General features: G+C 34.3%; 2 protein-coding genes across 2 annotated transcripts; both read right to left on the bottom strand.

Annotated features, from left to right (window-relative positions):
• Positions 1 to 1559: 1559 nt before the first annotated feature.
• Positions 1560 to 3726, bottom strand: LOC114425926 (protein SRG1-like). Its single transcript, XM_028392905.1, has 4 exons — positions 3390 to 3726; positions 2885 to 3132; positions 2260 to 2587; positions 1560 to 2085 (listed from the first exon to the last, which is right to left on the bottom strand). Exons 1-4 carry the CDS (start codon positions 3648 to 3650, stop codon positions 1825 to 1827), a joined length of 1098 nt encoding a protein of 365 aa, XP_028248706.1. The 5' UTR covers positions 3651 to 3726; the 3' UTR covers positions 1560 to 1824.
• A 13927-nt stretch (positions 3727 to 17653) lies between these two features.
• Positions 17654 to 27190, bottom strand: LOC114367797. Its single transcript, XM_028324995.1, has 11 exons — positions 26555 to 27190; positions 25684 to 25756; positions 25457 to 25584; positions 24923 to 25318; positions 23567 to 24843; positions 22446 to 22888; positions 20424 to 22339; positions 20167 to 20324; positions 19405 to 19565; positions 18928 to 19085; positions 17654 to 18386 (listed from the first exon to the last, which is right to left on the bottom strand). Exons 1-11 carry the CDS (start codon positions 26645 to 26647, stop codon positions 18165 to 18167), a joined length of 5025 nt encoding a protein of 1674 aa, XP_028180796.1. The 5' UTR covers positions 26648 to 27190; the 3' UTR covers positions 17654 to 18164.
• Positions 27191 to 27519: the final 329 nt, after the last annotated feature.

Raw genomic sequence — 27519 nt, 5'->3', positions numbered from 1 at the left:
TCTCCTCCTAACCCCATTTTTTTATTAAAAAAACAAATCCCCATTCAAAGTAATCAATTGGTTTGAATACTAGTCTCTAGATCAAACAAAAAATGGGGTATAACTTTTATTCAGGTAAGTTGAATTATATGACTGTGACTACTATATTGCTATAGTGGAAGACGATTTTGTGGATTCGTGGCCTGATTAAGTAGGATCCACTAAGGTAACTTGCCTCTTTGTTTAATCGTGGTACTGAGTAAATATGTCACCGTCAAACAGTCTCGATGCTGTACTTTTGTTGATATTTTTACTTCCCACTTAGTTAAGCAGCATATTCATGTTGCAACTTTATTAGGCAGCATTTTATGCCTTAAACCTTTGCTCTACAACAACACATTGTGTTGTGTGTAAGTTGCTTAGTTCACTAGTGAGTGTGACCAAACCACGCATGGGCTTAAGGTACCATCCCACCCAACTCCACCTTCGTATATTTTTGACTGAACTACTACTGTCTTGCCACCACCTATCAAAGTACATAGGTACATCCTTTTTCCCTGTATGCCTCACTTATATAGACATGAGAAAAACGTGGTTTGCTCTCAAGCTGGCTAATTTATTTTGCAGACAGCTTTTCTATCGTAAAAACAGCTGAAATGACAGATTATAATTTTTCCCAAACATGCTCTTAATTGTTAAAGAAGCTTCACATCGCCTCTTCAATTCTCGAAATATAACTTATATATCTTTTGAACAACTTCACTTAATATTAGTTGATTTTAAAATAAATTTAACACGGTATGAGAGTATATAGTCTATTTTGATTCTTGCCTATTCGAGTAAGTTTGCTTGTTTTGACAAACATATATAGAGGGGTGTTAAGAAGTCTCACATTATCTGTCTCACTCTCGTTTAATTAGAAAAAACTATTTTTTATCATTATGATATTTGTGTGATGTGTCTATAAGTTTTGTTAATGACTAATTTCTTTCAAAAATCTGATTGTACAACTATGGTGGAATGTCTCTTTTCAACCATATTTTTTTTCTTCACAAAACTAATTCAAAATCTTTTTTAAGTGATCCAAGTTCAATTTTACTCAAACTAATAATATATTGATAGTCAGAAATGACTATTTATAATAAGTTTGTTGATTTTGTGATTAATTGATACACATAAGAATTAAACTCTTAATTGATTGTTAAATTAAAGCACCTAAATGTCATTTCAGCCGAGAATCATCACTATGAACCATCACAACTTCCTTGGTTGGTGCTTCCCTCCAATTATATGAATAGCTAACACATTCACAAATTACTTGCGGGGCTCCTTTCTCTCTGATCACAAAGAAAAAGGCTCTCCCCTTAAGAACAATAAGACAACCAATGATTTTGTCCCCTTCCTGTTTGATTCTTTCATAAAATATTTGTGTGGAAGTGCTCCACATGATTGCCTGCTTCTTTCCTTATAAGAAATATTATGGAGAGAGAAGTGGTACTGTCATTTAATTCTACTTTATTCTTGGTTTCTTTTTTTGTGCTTTAGACCATTAATGTCCACATATCAAGACAGTTTGGAAATAAAGCTTATAAAATAAGATGCCACTAGTTTCCATTGAGAGATATATAGCATATACATATTTGGAATAAGAAACAGTGAGTCTTCTGTATGTGACCCACAATCACACCCTCCTACATCACTCCAACTAATTACTTTGCCTACTTTTTCAACAAAAATAGAATCGAGAGATTTGACCATGATGCTTTTATGTGGTAGATAATTAATTCTACACACACAGTCATTAGTCAGTCTAATTATAGTTCTCCTAACTAGTTAGGGAACTTCCTAGTTTGTGTTCTTGGTTTGGATCTTGGCAAATTCCAGGGTCTTTTTACCTTGTAACTTGTTTGTTACATAGTGTTTACTGTACTCTCCATGATTGTATATTTTATACTTGCATGGGTGGTTTTCATCCACAAACTCAGGCATTGGACCAAGCTCCACTTCATAGCTAGGAGCAAAAAATGTCACAATTGAGAGTCTAGCTTTCTCCTCATGAGCCACAGCTCTATGCTCCACACTCCTGTATTTCCCATTTGTAAGAACCTATACATAACGCAAATTAGTATCAATAATCAAATCCATGAGAGAAAAAGAACTCAAAACATTAAAAAAAAGAGACAAGTCAATGAAGCTACCTGTTATGTTATGTTATGTTATGTAACTAAAAGTTTTATAGACAGAATAAAAAAAGGAGAAAAAGTGTAGTGGCGGCCTTACTTCTATTGTGTCTCCAATGTTGATGACAAGAGCATTTGGAATTGGTTGAATAGGAACCCATGTATTGTCCTTGAGTATCTGAAGTCCCACTGGGCCTCCCTTTGCTTGCTGCAGAACAGTGAGGGCACTTCCATCTGAATGGGGACTCAGACCCAAAACAAGGTCAGGTCTTGAACATGGAGGGTAGTAGTTCATCCTCACGGCTTGCACCGATACGCCAAACATCTCCTCAAACTCATCCCCTTTCAAACCAAGGCCTAAAGCTATGTATGTTAACAGATTATAGCAGAGTTTCCTTATTTCTCCTGAGTATTCTTCCACAGTTTCGCTGCATGAATGTTTAAGCATTTTAAAGTTTCTTTAACTAACATAAAAAAACATTGGACTAAATGAATACAAATATCAACAAAACTTAGATATGGTTCCTTAGATACTTAAGTACTTTTAGTGTTGTTTTCCAATCAAAGCTGGAGTTTCATCTTGATAATTCGTGTAATAAATATTTACATTTAAGGTTAGCATATGTTTCTGAAGTAAAACTCCAATTTTGATTCGAGAACAACACTAAACCACCTAAGGAACCACGCTTCGTCCTAAAAATATATGGAAGTACTATATATGTTACCTGAATTTTTCTGGTTTCTTTGGCCATAGATTTGGGTTCCTAACATATTGAGGTTCAATTCCAAGAGCAAACATGTTGCACCAGTCCAGTTTTTGGTCCTCTGAGAAAACAAAAGCTTGTCCATACCCTTGGACTGTTCCTGGAGCCATAGGGTATTTCTGTTTCTCTTCCAAAGGTAGCATGAAAAACTCCCTGCTCAGGTTCTCGATGCTCTCCAGCAGATTGAGGTCAATTTCATGATTAATTACCTAATGACCGTACTAAACATTAGTTTCCATGATAGAATATGTTTTAAAAAAATACACATAATTATATATATGTAACTTTGATGTGAAGGGGTCTAACTTAATTGGTTGAGTAGAGTGTATGAATTATTATATACTCCTGACACTATCTTCCATTTTCACAGATAAAAAAAATGTCACTTCGGTAAGTTAATGATAGTCTGAATAGTTATCAAACAGTAATAGTTTTAGTAAGAACCAAATACTATATAAATATTTACCTGAAAAAATCCCCACTCTTCACAAGCAGTTGCAAGATTGAAAAGTTCAGTGAGGACTTCCTCTTTGTTCCCTTTGCTAAGCTTAGAGAAATCAATGACTGGCATGTCACTATGTGGTGGGGGAAGAGGTGTAGTGAGTGTTGGTCTTTCTGTCAAGTCTCGTACAAATCTTTGAGGAATTGTCCTTGGCTTGGTTTTTCTTAGCTCTTGGACATCATCAATGTGCCCAACTTTGATGGGGGAAATTGGTACGGGAGGCATTGGAACAGAATCTGGGAGCTTGAGTTTTCTTTTGCACACTACTGGTTACTCTATATGCCAAACCCTCTCAACCATGCTTGTATTTATAGTGGAATTTAGAGCTTGATGACGTTACATATTAAAAAAATTGGTACCTATGTAATGCTAAGTCATAAGTATGCATAATTGGCACATGAATCCATGAGGTTAAGTGAATATGTTTTTCTTTCTTTCTTTTTCTTTTTTACCTTTTGGAAAAGGTTAGATGAAACCGTGTGAGAATTATGTGCAGTATTGATTGAAATGCGGCGTCAATAGCATTACATTAACAAAGTTTGAAAGAGTTGTTCACATGGACCCACAGATATCAGGCACATCTATTTTTTTTTTATATAATAACAGTATTCTATACATGTCCAAACTATGTAAAGATTTTATTAACATATCGTTGCTTGAGCGGAACTTGATTTAATATTTTTAAGATTTTAATTGTCTAGTGAAAAAAAAATATGATTGAGAGAAAAAATTATATTATAGATAATAATTAAATCTTAATAAATTTAAAGTGTGAGTTATAAAATTTACATATCAACCTCATTAAAATTATTTTTACTATGTCAAAGATTTAATTCTCACCTCCTAATTAAATTAATAACTAAACAGTATCATGGATTAGGTGAAAAAAAATGAGCACCTCATCCATAACCTTTGCCTATTCTTTTTCTTTCTCTTTTTTTCCTGTTAAAAGGGAATAAAACACTCACTAAAACTAACATTTTCTATTTCATCAATCAATTAAAGTACAAACATAGCTAAATTGAAGTACTTTGCTTTATTAAAAGCTTAATTCAATTCTCATTGCAATCAGTCCTTATTAACTGATCTATAAATACCAATCCAAACTCTCTTTAAAGCCCGTGACATACTTAAACCTTAGAATGGAAAAACTCCATTTGGAACAGTTTGGAAGCAAGAAGACAAGAAAGCTGGGCTGATTTGCAAGTTGGAGAAGTGAGATTTCTAGTGCTACCAAAAATATACCATAGCAAACTACCAATGCCATTATGGATGATTGATTGGCTTTCAAATCATTATCATTATCATGGCATTTGATGCATTTTTGTGACTCTATCAGTTGTGACACCAGTATAATTATTCGCCAATTAATGCAGTTTAAGAGTCACATACAGACCTCTTTGCTAATGCCTTTTTTTCTATAAAAAAAGGAAGAAAATATCTATCAAGTGCACATGCCACATGGTAAGTGGTGTAACAATAACAAACACCTCTTTTCCTTATGCTAGTGCCACCATTAAACAATTTTAAAAGCTAACTCTGTTTCCATGCTATTGATCTTTGAAATAATTAATCAATCAAATGAATGACATGAAACTTTACTTGAGTAATATTATGATACAGGCTTAAGAAGGTAGGTAGTTACTTAGACTTAATTATGTTAACTGCTGTTAGTTAAAAAAGTAGTTAGGCAGTTAGTGGTTGAGAACTATAAGTAGTAATTGGCAAGTAAGGGAACATTTTGAATAGAATATGTAATCAACCTCCTCCTTGTAATTTCTTCTTCTAATAATGAAAAGCATGACCACCATGCTAATTGGAATTCATTCGTTTCATTGAGTTCCCTTGTCTGTCCAAGAACTTCGAATCCCATAGCTGAGTTCCTAGTTCTACTACATCAATTGGTATCATCGAGCCTGTTCCTTCCTTGGTGATCAAGCAATGGCAGAGAACACACGTTGTCAAGCTTCCCTTCATGAAATGGAAGAACGTCTCAGCAGCAGAATGAAATCAAGATTTGTCGAGCTCGGTGCTTCCATGCAACAAACAATACACGGAATGTTTCAGCAGAGGCAACAAGATTCTCCAGCAGCAAGCAATCCACCTAGAGGTGAGAGATCCAACCCCTATTCTTGTGGGACTTGATTGGCTAGGTTGGACTTTCCAAGATTCAATGGTGAAGGAATAAAACAGTGGTTGATCCAGTGTGAAACTTTTTTTTCGATTGATAATACACCTGATGAATTCAAGGTATGTTTAGAAGTAGTTCATTTCGAAGGAAAAGCACTGTAGTGGCATAGTGCTTACATAAAATCTGTAGGATTGGAGAATTTGCCTTCTTGGAATGAATATCAGATCTTGTTACTTGATTGTTTTGGACATGTTTATGAAGATCCCATGGCGGATTTAATGAAGCTCAGGCAGACAGGATCCATCATAGAGTATCATGAGGAGTTTGACTCAATTGTATTAAGAGTGGATCTTTCTGATGAGCGTCAACTTAGCTGCTTTTTAGGAGGATTAAAACAAGAGGTTCAAATGATTGTTCGAATGTTTCAGCCAAATTCTGTTCGAAAGGCTTATTCCCTTGCAAAGATGTATGAATCTTCCTTCTCCAATACACAAGCCAAACCATTTGTCAAGAACCAGAAATCTTTCTTTGTTCCTAAATCACCCCTACTTCCAAACCCTCCTAGATCAACCAATCCTTTAACCATCAATCCCTCTACCAAACCACAAACACCTAAGCACCTAACTCCCACATACATGGCTGAAAGAAGATCGAAGGGCCTATGCTACTTTTGTGATGAACCATTTACACCTGAACATGGCCTTACACATAAGAGATTGCAGATCCATGTGTTGGAAATTGAAGATGAAGAAGAGGGCCCTAGACCTCAACAACCTGATGCTAATGTGGTTACTGAACCTGATTCAGAACCTTTAATTTATGTGAATGCATTAACTGGAGTAGCTAATTTTTGAACCATGAGATTCACTGGTTATTGTGGAAAGAAACCTCTCCATATTTTAATAGATAGTGGAAGCACTCATAAATTTTTGGGCTTACACATAGCTCAGAATATGGGCTGTCAAACAGAAGCTATGGACATTGTTTCTGTCACTATAGCAGATGGAAATAAAGTCTAGATTTCTTCAAAGGTTCCAAAATTTTCTTGGTCAATTCAAAATACCAACTTTACTTCTGATATGATGTTGTTACCTCTTGGTTGTTGTGATTTAGTATTGGGAATTGAATGGCTAGTAACATTAGGGGACATCACATGGAATTTCAACAAATTAACAATGAAAATTTTTGTCCATGGAAAAAGACATGTCCTGAGAGGAGCTACTCCTACCAATCTGGCCACTGCCCGAAAACAACATCTTCATAAAACTATCTCTTATGGTGTCCACCTCTCTCTGATTAGTTTGCAATCTGCAGTTGAAGGCTCCCTACTCCACTCTTTGACTACTCATACTAGTCAACAGGTACTGCCACCTGATATTAATAGTTTGTTACTCGAATTCACATATGTTTTTCAGGAACCATCTGGTCTTCCCCCTTGTCGAGTTGACCATGATCACAAGATTCCTTTAATGCAAGGAGCTAACCCTACCAACAAGAGGCCTTATAGGTATGCTAAACAACAACAAAAAGTTATTGATGGATTGATTCAAGACTATTTAAAGTCAGGAATTATACAGAAGAGTGACAGTCCTTATGCAAGTCCAATGGTATTGGTGGGAAAGAAAAATGGGGCCTGGAGGCTTTGTGTGGATTATAGGGATCTCAATAAGGCAACTATCAAGAACAAATTCCCTATACCATTAGTAGAAGACCTTCTGGATGAGTTGCATGGGTCAACCATTTTTTCCAAAATTGACTTAAGAGCTGGTTACAATCAAGTTCGAATGGATGCAGCTGATATTCACAAAACTGCTTTCAGAACTCATGCGGGCCACTTTGAATACTTGGTGATGCCCTTTGGGCTTACCAATGCTCCTACCACATTTCAAGGGCTGATCAATTCAATTTTTCAGCATTACTTGAGAAGGTTCTTACTTGTTTTATTTGATGATATACTCATCTACAGTAGAAGTACGGAGGACCACCTTTCTCATCTATATCAGGTTCTTCATACTATGAGAACTTATTGCTTGTATGCTAAGAAATCCAAATGCTATTTTGTTGTTGACAAGGTAGAATATTTGGGCCATTTTATTGCTAAAGAAGGAGTTTCCACGAATCCTTAAAAAATTGCAGTAGTACAAGATTGGGCCCTACCATAAAACTTGAAGCAATTAAGGAGTTTCTTGGGTCTTGCAGGTTATTACAGAAGATTTGTAAGTCAATATGGTGCTATTGCAAAACCCTTGACTGATATGTTGAAAAAGGAAAATTTTAGTTGGTCTTCTACAGCAAAAGAAGCATTTCAGGAATTGAAGCAAAGGCTAGTAGCATCATCAGTTTTGGCCCTACCAGATTTTTCTAAGGAATTTGTGGTGGAGGTGGATGCTTCTGGCCTAGGCTTAGGTGTTGTGTTAATGTAGAATTGCCACCCAATTGCCTTCATCAGTAGAAGTTTGAACTCACAATATGAGAAGGAATTATTGGCAGTTGTGTTTGCAGTCCAAAAATGGAGGCACTACTTACTCCCCAAGAAGTTCATCATTAGAACTGATCATAGAAGTTTGACATACATCCTAGAGCAGATATTGTCCACAGCATTCCAGCAAAAATGGTTAGTAAAGTTGATGGAATTTGATTTCAACATAGAGTATAAAGAGGGTCGAGAAAATGTGGCGACAGATGCTTTATCTAGACTTGATTCCCCTAAGATCATGGCATTACAGGTTCATCAGCTTGATTCTAGCATGCTCTCTAGGATCCAATAGTCCTGGCAGAAAGATCCTATCTTACAACAACTTGTTAGTGACTTAAAAAACAATCCCTCTTCTCACAAACATTATACTTGGGTCTGGAATGAGTTGAGGAGGAAAGGCAGATTAGTCATTGGCTCAGACTCCCAACTAAGACAGGACATTCTCTCTTGGATTCATACTTCAACTTGTGGGGGCCATTCAGGTAGAGATGCTACCTTGAAAAAGATGGAAAATGTGGTTTATTGGAGAGGCATGTCCAAGGCTGTCAAGTTTTTTGTGTTTCAATGTGCCATTTGCCAAAGGAGTAAATATGACACAACTGCATCTCCAGGCCTGCTTTAGCCCTTACCTATTCCTGAGCATGTATGGCAGCACATCACCATGGACTTCATTGAAGGTCTTCCTTTTTCTTTTGGTAAACAAGTCATTTTTATAGTAGTAGATAGGTTTAGTAAGGCAGCTCATTTCATGGCCTTATCACATCCTTATACTGCTGCGAATGTGGCCCAATGCTTCCTGGATAATGTCTTTAAATTGCATGGGTTTCCTGACACCATTACCAGTGATAGGGATTCTATTTTTGTTAGCCACTTTTGGAAGGAATTTATGTCCTTGCAAGGGATTCAGGTACAACTCTCTACAGCTTATCACCCACAAACTGATGGTCAATCAGAAGTGGTGAATAAATGCCTTGAAACATATCTTAGGTGCATGTGTAGTGACTCTCCAGCACAGTGGTTTAAGTGGTTGCCTCTTGCTGAATGGTGGTACAATTCCACTTACCATAGCATTATTAAAGCAAGCCCTTATGAGATTGTGTATGGCCAAGCTCCTCCTGTTCATTTACCTTATCTTCTGAGGGAATCTAAGATTGCTTTGGTTGATAGAAGTTTGCAGAAACGTGAGGAAATGTTAAAGTTACTCAAATTCCACATGAAAAGAGCCCAGGACAGAATGAAGCAACTTGCAGATAGAGGCAGATCTGATAGGAGTTTTCAGATTGGTGACTTGGTTTATGTAAAATTACATGCTTATCGCCAAGTTTCAGTGCAGGCCAGACCCAATGCAAAGTTGGCCCCTAAGTACTATGATCCATTTCCAGTAGAAGACAAGATTGGTGCTGTTGCATACAAGCTTAAATTGCCTCTTGGATCAATGGTTCATAATGTCTTCCATGTTTCTCAGTTAAAGAAGTTTAATGGTACTGCTACTGCTGGGAACTTTAGTCCTTCACCTTTATTGGATACTTCTCAGAAGGAACCTGCAGCTATCATTGACAGAATGACAGTCAAGAGAGGCAATCGTGCTATAACCAAAGTTTTGGTTCAATGGAAGCATCAGCTACCTGAAGATGCAACTTGGGAATTCTTTTATGACTTGAAACAGAAGTTTCCTCACTTTAATCCTTGAGGGCAAGGATTCTTTTGGGTGGGAGGAATTGATATAGGCTTAGGAAGGTAATTAGTTAGTCAAACTTAATTCTGTTAACTGCTGTTAGTTAGAAAAAAGTTAGGCAATTAGTGGTTGAGAACTATAAGTAGTAATTGGCAAGTAAGGGAATATTTTGAATAGAATCTGTAATCAACCTCCTCCTTGTAATTTCTTCTTCTAATAATGAAAAGCATGACCACCATGCTCATCGGAATTCATTCGTTTCATTGAGTTCCCTTGTCTGTCCAAGAACTTCGAATCCCATAACTGAGTTCCTAGTTCTGCTACATCATATTATAGCCACAAAATCATAGCATCAACTTTGCATCTCTTTACCCCCTTTCCGGTTCTTAATTAACTTATATGCATGATATTATCAACCATAACATAAAAAGTGACATGTAAATAAAATTAGGGCGTTGTGTATTATAATTTATTAACAATAATGGAGTAAATAAAGGTCAATTCAATTGGTAAGGTTCAAATTCATATGTGAATTTAATTCTAATAGTCATGTAATGATCTTGTTGGTGAGTAATATTTAAGTGTATTTTTATTTTTCCGTTGAAAGGACCTCAAAGGGACGTTCAATTCAAACTCCAAATTCTTACTTCTAAAAATAATACATTGAAATGTGTGTTGGTTCAACCTAACATTAATACAAACACACCCTAAATATTTTTTTAGATGATTTTTGAGCATTGAGATTTGTTCTGACCATCATAGACTCTCATAGAGGTTCCACTTAAACTTTTTCGTAAAAAAAAGAACAATGGAATTATGTGGGTGATATTAGACAATATTAGTGGTACATAATACCCTACAAAGCTAAAGAAGATTTATGCGAGTGATATAAGACTGCTACTAGTAGGGCCATTCTGAATTGTCCCAAAATAATGCCCCCATTCTGCAGACCAAATCTAGTGTAATTTGTCATGGTGCCTTTGTCCACCCTCACACATATGCTTAAGTCCTCCCCTACTTTTTCTCCCCACATGTCTCATTGCTCACTGTTAATAAAATGACTATAGCACGTATAAGCTGCTACAGACATCCATAACTTGCGGAGTTTTAGTCCCACAAGTTTTCTAATCTTGGCAATGATACAAACAAAAACAAACAAAACCTTATGGGTGGACACTGCCACTATAGGATATACTTACTAAGCGCATGCTACTGTCTAGTGTCTACTGAAATGGAAATATCTTCACAAAAAGTACAAAGGTCTTGGAATCATTGAAAGATGACACACAACAAATTACAAGCAATTGTTTACCTTACTTTTCCACTGTCTTACCCATTTTTCTACAATTTGGTGGTGCAATAATAATATAAGTCCATTGCTTGTGGACACAGTAGACTAATAATAGAGGTTTCTAGCTTTCTCTTCTTAAATTAACCATTTACTCGCATTTTTCATTTCTCTGATGCCGAAATTTTGGAGATGCAGAAATTTTAGTGGTGCCTAATATAATGCAAATTATCAACCTTTTCTTTGTTCTCATGATCTTTCTAGTAAAGTCAAAGTTTTATGATCAAGTAGTTCATTTGATTTAAAATAGAGAATATGATTAATCTATTTTGTAATAATTATCTCAAATAGGATGTAGGTACTTGATTTTTTTTTATTATAATAAACCTTATAGATATATTGTTATTATCTACAATTTTTATTGAATATCCCCAAAGGGACTTATTGTTTATAATATTTTGTAAACAATGCATCCATTCAAAAAATAAATCAGTATGTTTGGTAGCCTGTTTGTTACGAAAATATTCATGTCAATTTTATTATATTTTTACACAAATTCATGTTAATATAGAAGCAACAAATACTAGCTTTCACATTAATTTTGTCAAATTGACTTGAATTTCATATTAGACGTGACTAATTGGTGTATATCCAAACATATAATCAATCTTTTAAGTTTAATACTTCTATAGAAGTATTAATTTATTCTATTAACACTTCTCCCAAAACCTTTAATTTTGAAAATTAATTAAAACCGTTTATGCCAAAACATTCACTAAAACTTCAAATTTTCAAAATTCATATTAAAATTTTATAACTCATTTTCCTCTTAAGTTTTAAATTTTTAGGATTAAAATAAAATAATTTTATATTGTAAAAATTATTTGAAATAAGTCTTGATAAATAAAACAAATTGGTCCAATATGTATAAAAAATAATTAATATAAAAGTCATCTTCAACTAATATGTGTCTCTTATTGCTAACATTTTTTTAGGCTGGCACTGCATTGGGGCCTTTTGGACTTGGCTTCGGCTTTTCTTGTGAAGAATTTGAGTGTTTTTAAAAAATAAAATTGTTTGCCTTTAAAAAAAATCAATTTTTTTTAAGGGAAAAGACAATAAGGAAGGTAAGAAAGTTGAGAGAAAAATATTAATTTTTTTAACAAATAGTTTTTTAAGGGTTTAATAAATTGTTAAAATGATGATTATTAGGTAAAAATTTAAATTTGTGAATTAGTAATAATGTGCTTAAAAAACAAGCACACGCATGTTGGCTAATGACCATTCATCCTTCAAACAGCCACTCATGTTAGACATTCACATAAAAGAACAACAGACTTTTAAGAAAGTGGGGCATAAAGACAAATTCATTTAAGGCCTAAGGCAAAACTTTCCTTGTATATATCTACTGGCTCTGCATTCCCTCCAATATAAGCCAATGGATCATCCAAACTCCAAAGTCATGCATCTTTGCTAAGCTGGAATCCACAACCTCTTAGGAATGTTAACAATGTACTTTTTATTTTTATTTTTAAAACACTCTTTATTAGCTTTTATATACAAAAACCATGAGTGACTGATTTGGGGAAGTAGAAATACTTCATATTTAATATATATATATATATATATGAGCAAACTTCTTCTAGTGGTCCTTATAAGGATTATTTTTTTAGTTACACAATTTTTATTTTTATTTTTTTTTTAGAATATTTTTAGTCATGTCAAACACCTTTGCCATGTACCAAAAGAAATATAACATGTACCACAAAAGAAACAGATTTGCCGAGTATTAAAAGTATGAAGAGAAATTATATTCACAATAAGATCTAATTTAAAAAGTTATTAATATACATAATTGTTATTAAACACATTTTATGTAAAACACTAGTTATGAAGTTAAAAGTCTTATCATTGATATATATATATATATATATATATATATATATATATATATATATAATTATTAAAAAAATATAATTTTAAAAGAATATACACGTTGATTCAAATTAAGAAAACTCTAAAATATAATACAAAATCTTCATAGTATGTTAAATCTAATTTTTAAAATCTAAATACGTTAAAATCAACTTTAGTGAGAAATTTAGTTATCTCTACTTTGACAGTTACCTGTTGTAATCCACTGTTGACCCCTTTAAGTCTACTCTCAAATTCTATTATACAACTGTAACCATTGGAAACTAGGAAAAATTAAGCCATGACCAATAGTTAAAGAAAATTACTTCAAAGAACTTTTCACCAATATATGCCATTAGCTCGCTTTAAAAACAATAAAAGATTCTTAATCACACAAGTGGTTGTCGAATCTGTTAAGTTTAAACTTCACTATGAGAAAATCCTCTATTATGATAGTCTCTTCGGGCTAGCATTCAAAAAGATACTTCAATCTGGAATTTGAATGATATCATGCTAATATTCAGTATCTTTTTAATAAAATAAAATACTGAAGTATATGAAATGAGATTCTTCATTCAATTCTTTTACATATTACATATAACTCATCTTTGAATTTTTCTTTTACTCATTTTTTAAGGAATATCAGATTTAGGTAAATGTATTATAAAATCCGAACTTTCAAAAAAATGAAGCTTTCTGTTTGTTTTATTCCTAAACAAATTAATCATTTATACTATTCTAGAGAATGAGTGCTTATCCTGCTAAGGAAAGGGTTTGAAATTCCAGCAACCTGTTGTGGCTTTATGTACGAATCATTTAGTTTATTGCTACCATTATTTCTAGCCACTACAAGATTCTTAGGAGTAAGACTATTCCTCATAGCACACTTAGACTATGTAAGCTTTATGTTCATTTACAAGAAATGCTGATTCCTAATCCTATTATCTCTTTCACAAAAGCTCTATTGAATGAAGTGGGCGGCTTTTCCCAAATTCTATAATTTTTTAATATGCTTAATTATTTATTTGATTTTTATAGTTGTGTAAATTTTATTTTTTAGTCCTTACACTTAAAAAATTATTTGTTTTAGTCCTTATATCCAAACATTTTCAATTTCCTTTTGGTCCCGGCCATTGAAAAAAATGTTGCTAACGAGCGTTGACATGACGTTAATGTATGTTGTGTTTACATTGTAATCTTTATATTTATACTATTTTTATGTTTTGATCTCTATCACACTTTACCTTTTAGTCCCATATTCTTAAATATAATTTTGATATTTTTATCTTTTCAAATATGTGATTTTAGTCTCTTTATTTTAAAATAAAAATGTTTAACCCTCATATTTTAAAAAATTCCCAAGTTTAATCCTCCATTTTGCCTAATTTTTTTATTTCAGACATTTTAATTAATTAATGATAATACCTTAAATGAATATATTAGATCCATGGTTCAATCGGATAAAAAAAAATGTATGCAAAATTAAGAATTTTATTAAAATTATGAATTTTTTAAAATAAAATAACCAAAATTATTGATAGACAAATAGAACCACACAAAAGGGTGTCATGAGTCAAACCAAAAGTTTACATCCTTACCAAACGTGATGTTCAAGAGTTCTCCCCACCGAGGTTAAATTACAAGGAAAGAACCCCCAAAAATTTTCTCTTTTTTCAAAAAAAAAAAAATTGTTCTTTCTGTACAAGTAAAATCAAAGAACTAAAATTGCATTCTACAGTTAGAATAGAAAATAACAAAAATTATTGCATCCTAGCTGTTGTGTAATGCGCCAGTAATGAACAAAACTAGGTATTATCACATCCAAGTAATGATAGATAAACATGAAAGATAATACAAGGAAATCAAGAGAGAGAGGAGGGATCAAAATTTCATAAGAGTTACTTTTTATCTTCACTCTTTAGTTCTCATCCAATGAGTAACTCTATTTAATCCTTAAATCAAAAGAAAATCAAAAGAAAATAAAAAGTGAGGATAGGTGCGTATACAAAAGAATTTTCTAAATCATCAAAAAAAAAATTGCTAACATTTATCTACTTATCTTAAAGAATATTTTTTAAAAGAGTATGCATCAACAAAAAAGTCATATTTTTTCAAAGAAATAATTTAATAAGATGTAGCTTCAACTTTTTCAAAAAAAAAAGAAGAAAGAAACATCAAGTATGTAACTTGTTAAAATATTCTTTCTAGAAAACTAGATATATAATAGAAAATTGCAAACATTCATCTACTTATCTTAAAGGAGTATTTTAACAAATTATAACTAAAATTTTCTTTAAATACAGTTAAAGTATAACTTGCTGAAATATTTTTTGAAAGAGTATGCATCAACAAAACACTCATATCTTTTCAAAGAAATACTTTATAATAAGATGTAGCTTCAACTTTTTCAAAAAAAATAAAAATCCAAGCATGTAACTTGTTAAAATATTCTTTCTAGAAAACTAGCTATATAATAACAAATATAAATACACACATGCGCGCAGGTCAAAAGAGAAGATAAGGTGGTAAAATGAAAATATAAACAATAGTATTTTGAATGAGAAAGAATGAACAAAAGAGGAATGCAGAGTTAATTTTGAAAAGACGTGAGGTATTGAATTTGTTCCATTGTGATAGGAATATAATATTGGATCAAGAAAATCTAGCATCTAACATTCAAATCTACAAGTTTGAATACATTGTCAACTTTTATTCCTAATGCATGCACAGGCGGAATGGTACACATCATGTGTATCACGGAATTTTCTTTCTTTTTTTTTTTTATAACACACTTGAGCCAACAAAGAACATAGAGTACCCAACATTACATAGTAAGAATAACAACACAACTATTTCAGCATGACCACTTATTCCAAGACAATTATTGGGGAAAACTAGCGACCTAAAAATTCTGGCCAAAGGGAACTTGCTTCGAGTTCCATAACAAATGAAAGATTCGCGTGACATATCTACTAAACCATTATTCAAAAATAACAACTACATACAAAGAGCATGTTTGAAAGAGCATCTTCCGACAACATCTAACGCCAGAATCGTGTTTAGAACATCTTCAATTAAAAACAACAAAACTTCATATGAAGAGCATGTTTGGAATAGCATCTTCCGACTACATCCAACACCAAAAGTGTTTTTGGAACAACATCTTCAATATTCAAAAACAACAAAACTACATACGGAGAGCGTGTTTGGGAGTTGGAACAACACCTTCCAACTACATCCAACGCAAAAATCATGTTTGCAACATCATTTGAGTTCTGATTAAATCCAACACCAAAATCACATCAAATAACTCAAATGACATAGAAGCTACAATAATAAGCTTTTAAAGGACAAGAATCAACATTAAGTTGAAGCCAAAGCAAACACACACTAATTCAGAATAAAAGACAGTCAAGACTACAGTGTAAGTGTGTATGATGTCTCTCACCATGGGAAACATATTAAATATTAGATATATTGATTTTTAAAGGAAGTTCAACATTTTTTTGGCACCCTTCAAAGCCATCACCACATACAAACGGAGTTGGATTTGGTTTTCCTCCTTACACCTGTCATGGACCACCATGTCGTCATCAGAGACAATTTGATGCTTCGTTTGTTTTTTTCCTATGAGGTTTCGCATACCCCTTTCTCTTTTTACCTCTTTTCATTTTTTTTCTTCTCTATATATGCAAATTCCAAACCAGATCCAATTTCTCCAAAGGAAAAAATTATCTCTAACAAACACCTACTTTCTATCCCACCAGTCTTGCAAGCTGGGTAAGCATAGCTAAAACAGCTTATCTAGTTAGTGTCACTCTTCAAGCACTCAACCCTCAATGTTTATTTGTAGGGGATATATGAAAGAAAACAATGGCAGTGCGACAAAGAAAGAGGGGGTTAACCTGAACAAAATATAATAATAATAAAGGAAAAAAATGAGTCATTGTTTTCAAACTTAAATACGAAGTGCAGAAAAAATAAAAAGTTAAATGTATGTGTAATTTGATAAAAACTCAAGGAGTATGGCTGTAATGTGCTATATCGATGGAAATTCTTTCTCGTGAGGCAGACTCCACCACAAAATCAGCCACTACAATTACCATTATTAGGTCATGTTATGATAGAGAAAAGTTTACAAGTCAAAATTTACTTTTGAATATCGAGATACAAAATAGACCACACAAAACTTAGGAATTTTCAACATTTCAGACATAGGCTAAGGAAATGATTAACAAATTCCAGATTAAACCATCCCTACCAACAATAAAGAGGGAACAGGACAATATAAAATAAAAGCTTAGTTATGATCCAGTCTTTTAAACTATCATTCAATCACGTGTTGTCATTTTATTGGAGAGTTTTGACTTCTCAGGCAGTTAAAATCAAAATTTCAGTATATACCCATATGCGATCCAATGATACTGTATACTCCTCCACTAACATGAATCAAAACTAAATGAATAAATTCTCAAAAGGAGTCAAAACAGGAAAATTTTGCTAACCTTACTTAAGCATGGTAACTCACTACAGGCTAATATTTCTTCACATGATAACATGCACTAATACCAATGACACCTCAAGTTGCTACAAATAATCCATGCTATAAACAGTTAACCAGATCCCAATTACTAACAATATAACCTATACATAACATATATGGAGGAAGATGACAAACACTTGAACATAAAGCAAAGAATTGGAAACAGAAGTCTAGCATTGCTTAGTAACACACACAAGGAAAGTTTCTGCAAGGATTTCTATTCATTCAAAACTTTGATATGATAACATAAAAGGAGAGTTTGTCATTAACAATGGACCTATTATAACTACTATATAAGTGTTCAAAGCCCTCAAAAATGGTTCCCTAATCTTTCCAGACTCTAAATTCTTGTTCCCGGGGCTCCAGTTAAGTGGAGCAAAGAATGTAGCACTGAACTAACATATATGATATCCATCCGGCATCACTTGACAGCCAGGAATCCTCTTCCCTCTTTCTAACCCATAAAATTTAAGGGTGTGTGTTGTACCCCTATATCCACATTAAGAAAAACCTTAACTGAAAAAGTGTTACAAAATTTTCTAATCAATCACATTTTGTACAAATGTACACAAGGGTAGCAAATCGCCTTCAACCTGCCGCCTTAGCAGGTTTCCAAGTGCTAGTCTTGGTAGATATCTTTTAGCCTCTTCCTTTCACAATGCCATCCATTTCAGTTGAGAAGTAAAACCAAAAAAATAAATTATATACAGGATCAAGATAATCTAGTACCACCAAGACCAGCGTGACTTATGGCTTTTGTGGCAGTCCAAACCAGACGTACAAGCTCATCTACATCCTGGAAGCTGAAATCAATAGCGCTTCTAATAGAAGCTATACAGTCCTTCTTCCATGCTTCTTGCATGATCACATTAGCAAGCACAAAAGTGCTCTGACATTTTCTAGAAGCCTCCATTGCAAAATGTATGTCCTGAGTCTGCAAAATCACAAAAACTTTTACCCAACTTTCCATAAATTTTTTTTTTTATCAACATACATAATAAATCCTTAAGATTCGGTATTCATAGCCTACAATGAAACTCAATAACCATATAAGCTAACTGCTTATTAATAGGGTGACAGGAAAAGAATACTGTATAACCTTGAAATTTTACCACCACCTGTCCATCGAAATCTAAAACATGAATTGCATTAAAAAGTTATAACTGAGTCAGTGACAACGGCCCGTATGAGGTATGACAACACAAAATGCTTGTTACATAACAGAATCACTCTGATATGCAATAGAAATTGTCTATGGATTGAAACCTGAACTTCCCTTGCATGGCAAAAACAGCTGACATCCATCCTGATTTTCTGTCAAACTTTATATCTAAATACAGAACCACATTTCCAATTATTATTTCCTAACAATTAACCCTTAGATCCCTTAACAGCAATCCCTTGGTACTTCAACATTAACATGCCAAGATAAACTTCCAAATAAAATGTATGGTTTATCAACAATTAAAACTTACAAAATCAAGAAGCCTGACTAAATTTGGACGAGTTCGAGCAGATATGACTTGGTTGATAGCAACATGAGTATTAGTACCCCTGGGCAAAGTAGCCTTATCCGCTGCTGTCTGATTGTTAAGGTTATCAACATCGGATGCAGAAGATGAAGGAGATTCGCCTAAACATTGAAGTAAAAAAAAAAAAACAGTGGTATATCATTGACTTGGATCACTTAATAAGGCATGGATACATCCATCAGACAACTAATGTTAAAGACAAGGCTACACAGTCAGATCAGAAGAAAGATCATGAATGGTTATATCTAACAGGCCCCTTGGTTGGCATAAGAGCCCTTCAGTGGTGGGGTTGAATAAGGCTAGGCCCATATTAATTTTTGCAGGAATTCACATTTTATTAGAAGAATGCAAAATCAACATACAACAATACCTGACAAGCCTGAAGACATAAACACTTTTATGAAAACTACGTTCCAATACCTTGAAAAACCAGTTGAAGAGTTGATTGCAACTCATGTCGATCTCTGTTAGTACTAGAATTTTTACAGTAAACCACTCTCATGTATGCCACCTCCATGCATTTATATGCCAAAGCAGCAGCTGCCATTTCTTGGTGAGTTTCATATTCATGGGCACAGCATCTGAAAACATTTCAATTGTACAATTAAAGGCCAGCTAACATCCATAGCGTGAGAAAGACAATAGTGCAAACTTCTAAATGTCATTTAATGGAACAATTTTTATACTAATGTCATTGTTTGAATTCATTGAAAGCATTACAAATTACAATTAAAATGTCATTACAAGACCTATATTTAATTATTTACAAATTAAAAGGCCTCATTGTCATTACTAAAAAAATGTTTGTATTATTGGGCCGGAATATGAGCTAATGAGTTGAACATCAAAGCCTAATCTAGGCTTATTTATGAACCAGCCAAAATTTTCAGCTCATTATGCTATTAATCCTTAGAATGTGGGTTTGACACTAACTCAACCCCAAAAGTTAGCTCATAGGGTGAGGATTACCCCCCACTTGTATATTCTATCTTTGCACTATCTAGCCAATGTGGGACTTGTGTTTATTCCAATATTTAATGAACCAAGATGCCATGAGCTGACACTCACTTCAGTCTTATTTTTAACAACCAAAATCGCATTCGACCAATAACTGAATAAAGGAAGAAATCTAAGATCATAAAAAGTAATCAATTTACTTAGAGCTTCAGAATTTTTACTTACTTGAAAAGTTTTGCTGCAGTAGCAAAAATTTTCATTTGACTCATTTCCCCATGCTTGCTACTCTCATTATGACAATTTTCTAAAAGAGAGGCTCCATGCAGAAACTTCAAACCAGCTTGAAAGTATGTCTCATTGCTTTCAAAGTCAAACCCGGAGTTCTGTAAATAAACAGTATTTTACACCATCAGTTACAAAAAAGAAAGATGCTAGATTCAACAAACTATATATTAAGAAAAATCTTGAATTGATCAACTAACCTTATAATTATCTGCTCTATCTTTTAGTTTTGCGGCTTCTTCCAGGGTGCCAGTAGCAGTTTGGCTGGAATTAGTTCTCAAAGGACTTGACAAAGTAAGTTGCTGATCAGGTGCAAAATTTCCAGAACTATAATTAACTCCAGCATTGTTACTAACATCGGCATAATTTCTCATTGACTTGGCCAAATCATCATTGCCAGAAACATGGACAGGACGCTCATTAGACATGCCTCCCTTTTGATACTGAGGTACAGTTCTAGAACTCACATTCAATGCTTCCCTTTTTACTTCATCCACTGCAGATGGGAGAACTTTGGATTCCCCAACTCTGGATTCAGTGAGATTAGCTTTGTTTTCTCCCTTAAAATCCTGAGTCAGGTTTTGCCGGGAGATAGTCTTATTATCAGTGCTACATTGAGCATTCATCTTCAGAATTGAATTCTCAAAGTCTCTTTCTTTTATCTCAGTTTGTTTTCCAGTTTCATTTGGCCCATGTCTTAAAGCACTTTTCTGAATAATACAGTCAATTTCACTTTTAGACTTCAAAGAAATATATTTAGCATTATTTTTTGCCTCAGCACCAGATGCATGATTACTGGGATTAACTGCTGAATCATGCTTCCCACTTGTTTTTGAATAACCACCAATGTCTGAAACTGAAATCTTCATCTTATTCATACCAACATGAGAACCAGACTTTCTGCCCTTCTCCTTGCGGTGCAATGATGAAACCTTACCAGATTTCTGCCAAGAAAGTTCACTTTCCTGGTTGTCCTTGTTTACTTTCTCCTCATAACGTATACCATTAGCACAATAACCAGGCTGTTCAACATGAACACCAGCTTCAAGCAAATGATTATTCTTTAGTTCAGAAGATTTTTTAGCTTGGACCCTGGCTGTGTCTTTAGCATCCTCAAACCGAGCCTCTATTGAAGATAATTTGTGGGATGCAGGATGTAAGTCATGCGAAATTCTACCCGCCTTCAATTTTACTGATAGCTTTCCCTCCCTATTATCAACACTTCTCCTTGAACCTACTGAAGAGAGGTAACCTTTTGTAGCATCATCTTTCACTGAAGTGTCTCCTATTGCCAAAATATTCTTATCCAAGTTGAAGGCCCTCAGAGGTGACGAGGTGACAGATTCAACAGGTGAACCTCTCACATCTTCAAAGTTGGTTTTAGCTTTATGAGACCCTGAAATTTTAGAAGAGCTTGAAGTTGCTGCCAATGAAAGCGGTCTAGAGCCCAAACCCTTGCCCAATTGATCAATACTGTCCGAAGCATGAAGAGATGCAACATTTTTCCTATGCTTCCTTGGCTGGTTGCCTTTATCAACAAATCTTACTTCTGTCCCAACAGCCATTTGGTCCCTATTGCCTGACAAGCAAACTTGCCTCATCCCATCTTTACTCAATTTATCATCACCTTCAGTTACTAATTTTGCCTCTTTACTCAAAATTCTGTATTTCTTTTGCTTCCTAATTTCACTTGCATTGCCTTCTTCACCATACTGCTTTTCACCATGCGAGGAGTATGAGTTGTTATGCTTTTCATCATCCATATGCTCCTTCAATTTCCTTTTCTTCATTAAACCACTTTTACTTCTGTTTTTCACATCCAAGGACCCACCACCAGACGAGACCTGAGCATGATCTCCCTCATTCTTGACAGTGACTGGTAATCTGTCCTGTATGTCATCAGATAAACAATATTCATCATACTTCCTCATTTCCTTCCCACTAGCTTTTGTTGGCAAACCATTTCTTGAATATAGAGACACCTTCTCAAGGTCCATGCCAGGATTCAATTGCTTATCAGTATAGAAAACATTTTCGACTTTTGGTTTCTTAGGAGTTCCCAATTTATATTGATCAGCATCCATCTTACGTTTCAACTTAGCATGCTTTCTATCACCTGCCCACGTGTGAAAATAACATTGAAATTATTAATTTAGAATACCTATAATTTCTTACTCACAAAAATAAATAACAGCATATCAACTCCGAAATGAATGAGGTACCTTCATTTACTTGCTTTTCTTTCTCTTTAGGCACGTTTTTCTCTTCTATCATGTTGTCAAGCCTGCTAAGATGTTTAGAAGAACTTGTCTTCTTCATTGGGTTTAAGTCAGCAGGATGATGATTCATGGCATTCAAGCTTCTATTTTTTCCAGATACTTGAACATTGATCTTTGCAGAATTTGGGAACTGAAGAACATCATTATTACTTCCTGACATTGTCTTTTCCTTAATAACATGTTTCTTCTTTTCTCGATCAGACAACATATCAAAAGTGGACATTTTGTGATTCAGGCCATATTGCAAAGTACAGCTCACTCCAATTGCAGTTTCAGTGCCATGGCTTTGCATGTTATTTTGACCATCGGAAATTGGTATTTGATATGAGGCATAAAGTGCTTTTGTTGTCTCATCCTCACTGAAGTCACATGAATTCATTCCAGGCCTAGCAACAAATTCAGAGAACAATGAGCAGGCAATAATACGAAAAGCAAAAAACAAATGCATATGTGGATAAATTTTAAAAATGTAAAATAATCTGTATAACGTTCAAAATTCAAGATAGTCTTTGATTGTTGCTTACAATACAACATCATACTAAGGGCATGTTTGGATTGGTGGTAAAGGATGGTATGCAGTGGGCGGGGAAGTTGTTCCAATGTTTAGTTTGTAAAAATTGAAATGGAACATAATGATGGATCATGATCCATTCCATTCCATTGTTTCACCCTAATTTTCTTCCCCCCAAATTTGGGGTGTACTTGATGGAACAAAGCTTTTAGATTGTAAAATAACTATTTTATCTTTTATAAATTTTGTCCTGAGATTTGTCTCTTAAAGATAATACATTTATAATAAGGATAATATAGGAATTAAAAAGTTAATAACTCATTTCATTCCATCCTTTTTCCAAATAATGGAATGAAATTTTTGTTCCTTTCAATTATAAAATATCCAAACAATGGAACATCATTTTTATTTCATTCCATTCCGATCCATCACATTCCATTATATTCCAGTCCACTCCATTCCATTTTCTACTACCAATCCAATCATAGCCTAAGCATATACCCGGCATAATATGGTCATGCATAATTCCAACCAAAATGAGCAATCAACTTACAGCCAATTTAGCATGCTACACAGCCACTTCTCTGGAAGATGCTCTGGCTTCATACCATTAGGCAGTAGCCGCCATTTCTGGCAACTGTCACAACATACCCAATCTTCCGCAATAACTTGAGGCACTCCTACTGCTGATGAAATCATCTCTGGAGCAAGGTTGTTTTCAGCAATAGGAAGTGCAGCTGAAGTATCTTTGATGCATGGCCCAGCTAGCAACTGGTTGGCCACTTTATGGCCACTCAGTCTTTCCTTTACCTTAGTCCCAAATGCACTCTTTTTTCCATTACCGATGTTACCGTTTTTTATAGCACCAATACTGGCAACACTGGCAACTTTCTGTTCTGATTTTTTTTCTTTCAATGAATCCCCGTTACTATTACTGAACTTTTTGCCCTTCAGTGACATTGACTTATTCATTTTACTTTTACAAGTATTGTCAAAGCCAGCAATCCCTTTATCAATTACCATTGCATTATTAGTACCACCAAAGCTATCTTTTCTTCCAACAGCCTCAGCTTTTCCAGGACTCAGATCACCCTTTGACTTAGTCTTCCGCTCAGACACGGCCTTTACTTTCTGATGGTTCTCATACTTATGATCTACCTTGTGTTTTACTGCATCAGATTCAAACTTATTCATGAAAGTATTACGCATGTTATTATTCATAGGGTCTGTAAAATTATCCTTGCGGGAATTTTCCAGTTTATGCTCTAAAGCATTTTTCATAAACCCATTTCCTGCATTTTGCTTTTCAGTCTTCTCAAAATCCTGACCAGATATTGACTCCAATGACTCCTCCTTCAAAGCTTCTACGGGAACCATTCTGCCTTGCACTCCACTCTCATTAAAGTCCTTGGAGGCTTCAAAAGCTTTAGCAGTGACTTCAGCTGTTTCACCAGCATCACAAATTGAACTTGACAGAGGTGTACGTTTCAAGTCATTAGAGAGGAAATCTTTACAATCCGGTGTTCTATTTCCTAATCTTTTCTTTGTATGCAATGTCAAATCCTTCTCAGAAAAGGTGCCATTTGTATGCTTCAATTCCAACTGTTTTTCACTTTCTCTCATTATTCTCACTGTTTTCTTCTTCAAATGTTCATCCCCCACAAAAGAATCTGATTCGTCAGTAGACATGGAACAAGTATCTTGATGACCTTTAAGAGAAGACAAGTATTTGCTGTCTCTGATAACTTTTTCATTCTTTATCATGTAGAGCAAACTATCATGCAGAGGAGATATTAGAACACCCCCAGAGATAGGAAAGGAAGTCATAACCTATGTCATCAAATAAGAAGTAAATACATCAATCTTTCTAATGGAATTGAACAGCGTAGAAATAGAGAAGGACCTCTACCTGAATAATGCCATTTGGAGAATCTTCAGCATTCTCTTGAGATACTGGTGGCATGCCTTCACTTTCCACAGGGCTGTTCCCCATTGAGGAAGAGGGAGAGTTATCAAGCCCAAGGCCACTATATATCTCTGCATTGTTTGGTGCTAAGATATTAGATTTCATTTTAATTCGAAACTTCAGTGGCCTTTGGTCAGTTGAATTTCCTGTCTTTTTTGTACTATCATCTTTCGAAGTGCACCTCTCAGCTATATCACTGGAAGAAATTCCTTGTTCTTTCTTCACTGAATCATTTACTGAAGCTTCTTTTAAATCACGAAATGAATAAGAACTATGAGAAGCATTTTCAGGCCTTGCAGGAAGCCCATTTGAAGATGCTTTTGTGTTATGAGACACAGCCTGTATAACAATATAACTGACTGTCCTCAATCAATCTGTATTATTTTTATGCTGAAATATGCTGGCAGCATATCTTACCTTCCTATCAAGTATCAAATAGTAAAATAAACAAACAAAAATATTGCTATATGCCTATACCTCCATGTGGAGATTGATACTAAGTTCTGGTGAGCTGTGGTTTCTTTGTGGAGTCCTTGGATGAGAACACAAACAAGGAGAGCGCTCCTGGGTAGGTAAAAAGGAACCATAGCCACCAAATTTTGCACCTGAAAAATATTATTCATATCTGATAACATCACTTCATGGACGCAAAGACTGCTCTTTCATTTCTCAGTACAAGCTTCGACTTTTATTATTCCACTTACCCAAATTCTCAGCAGATACACCACCTTCAAAGTCCTTTTGAAAATGACCAAGAAAATGTTGAATCTTCTCATCCTTCAGAAAACAATTTATTAGTCCTAATATTTTTGTGATAAAATTTTAACAAAGGACTTTAAAGGCAAATGGCATTAATCAACAATAATCAGTAGGTATATGAAGCATAACAATAGAAGGCACCATAAAGATCAACAAGCATTTAACAATTATCTTTAATTCTGTTATTTGATTAGTAGGTACTAACCTTCTCAGATGAAAAAATACAAATGCACATTGACATAGCATCAACAATCTAAGAAGCATCTAGAAGCTTAACTTGCATCAAGGCCATTTTGCACAAGAAAAACAAACAGTTTAGCAAATAAATCTATTTCCTAGTAATTGATGATGTGTGTGATGTTGGTAAATATTAAATTGTGTTTCTCAGTCACAAAGTAGCAGAATACACATCTAAAGCATCATTAGGCAAACAAAATCAATTCGTGATATTTATTGGCAGAATTCTAGGATAGATAGATTCACTATGCTTGTCAGCACACAAGAAACTCAAGACACTCCTCTATTATGTTATTTCTTTGTCATTAACAAACAATGTATGTATGATTATGAAGCCCAATGTATGTATGATTATGAAGCCCAACAGCCAATAGTGGTGTTCAGCATGTATCATACTGATTTAGTCCCTCCAGACAGAAGTTTAATAATTAGAAATTCTACAACTCTTCATTCCTATTTTCTTCCCCCAGGAACCAAATACATTGGCAAATTAACAAATTTTATTGATCATCCAAACCATGCATAAACCAAGCAAATTCAAATGGGAAATTTTCAAAATAGATTGAAGCAAGCCCTTACAATGTACGAGAAAGAATCGGGGTCAATGTTGGCTTCATCATCAACATTATAATAGCAAGCCTCTCCTTCCTCAATATCAGTATTCTCCTTCATCTCCACCACCCACCAAAACTTTCTAGCCCTAGGCCTAACCCCAGAACCCAAAAATGTTATTTTTTCACATTGAAACCTTCCCTGAAGTCTAGCATCACTTCAATCACCCCCCCCCCCCCCCCCCCAAAAAAAAAAAAATAGTGGCAAGAAAAAGAACAAAAGAAAACCCAAATAATAAAAAAAATAAAAAATAGAAAGGAAACGCCGACCCAACGAAACAAACGCGAAATCCTCGAAAACCCAGAAGGGAAAGGCGATTATTTGCGCAGTGATCATGCCATGATACAACCCTTCATTGATGGAGGAGCGTATAAACCAGAATAAAAATCATTACTTGCATTAAAATTAAAAAATTTAAATTCTTCGGCTTTAACCCCACAATCTGATAAATAACAAGAAGCGGTGGAATCGGCGAAACCGATCAGTGGCTACTGGAATGGGTTTTTGACGGCGAGTTCAAAACGTATTCCAAATCTTTTTTCACTTCGCTCTCTCAATATTTTGATGTGTGCACACAATGGAGAGAAAAAAAAAAGAGGCTGGGCTTTGGTATCTCAATTTTCCTAATTATTATTTAGTTTAATCTAATTTCATCACGTATTTTTTAAAATATATATTAAATTAATAATTTAGGATTTGCCTATCGCGGTAAGATAACCGTTGATGAAAAACCAATGCACATGTATAATAAATTATGAATTTATTAAAATATCAAGATTAATAAAGAAGATATATTTCTCTTCTCTGTTATTTATTTTTTATTATTCGTTTTTACTATTAATTTATGCATCACAAATTGAAAGAGTGAACAATATATAGTTTTAGAGTTGAATATATGGACTACAACTAGGCATGGCAACAGGTTGAAACGG

The sequence above is a fragment of the Glycine soja genome, chromosome 9, assembly GCF_004193775.1.
Source record: "Glycine soja cultivar W05 chromosome 9, ASM419377v2, whole genome shotgun sequence".
NCBI lineage: Eukaryota > Viridiplantae > Streptophyta > Magnoliopsida > Fabales > Fabaceae > Glycine > Glycine soja.
The sequence above is the reverse complement of the archived record's forward strand: the minus strand, read 5'-3'. Positions and strand labels throughout refer to the sequence as shown.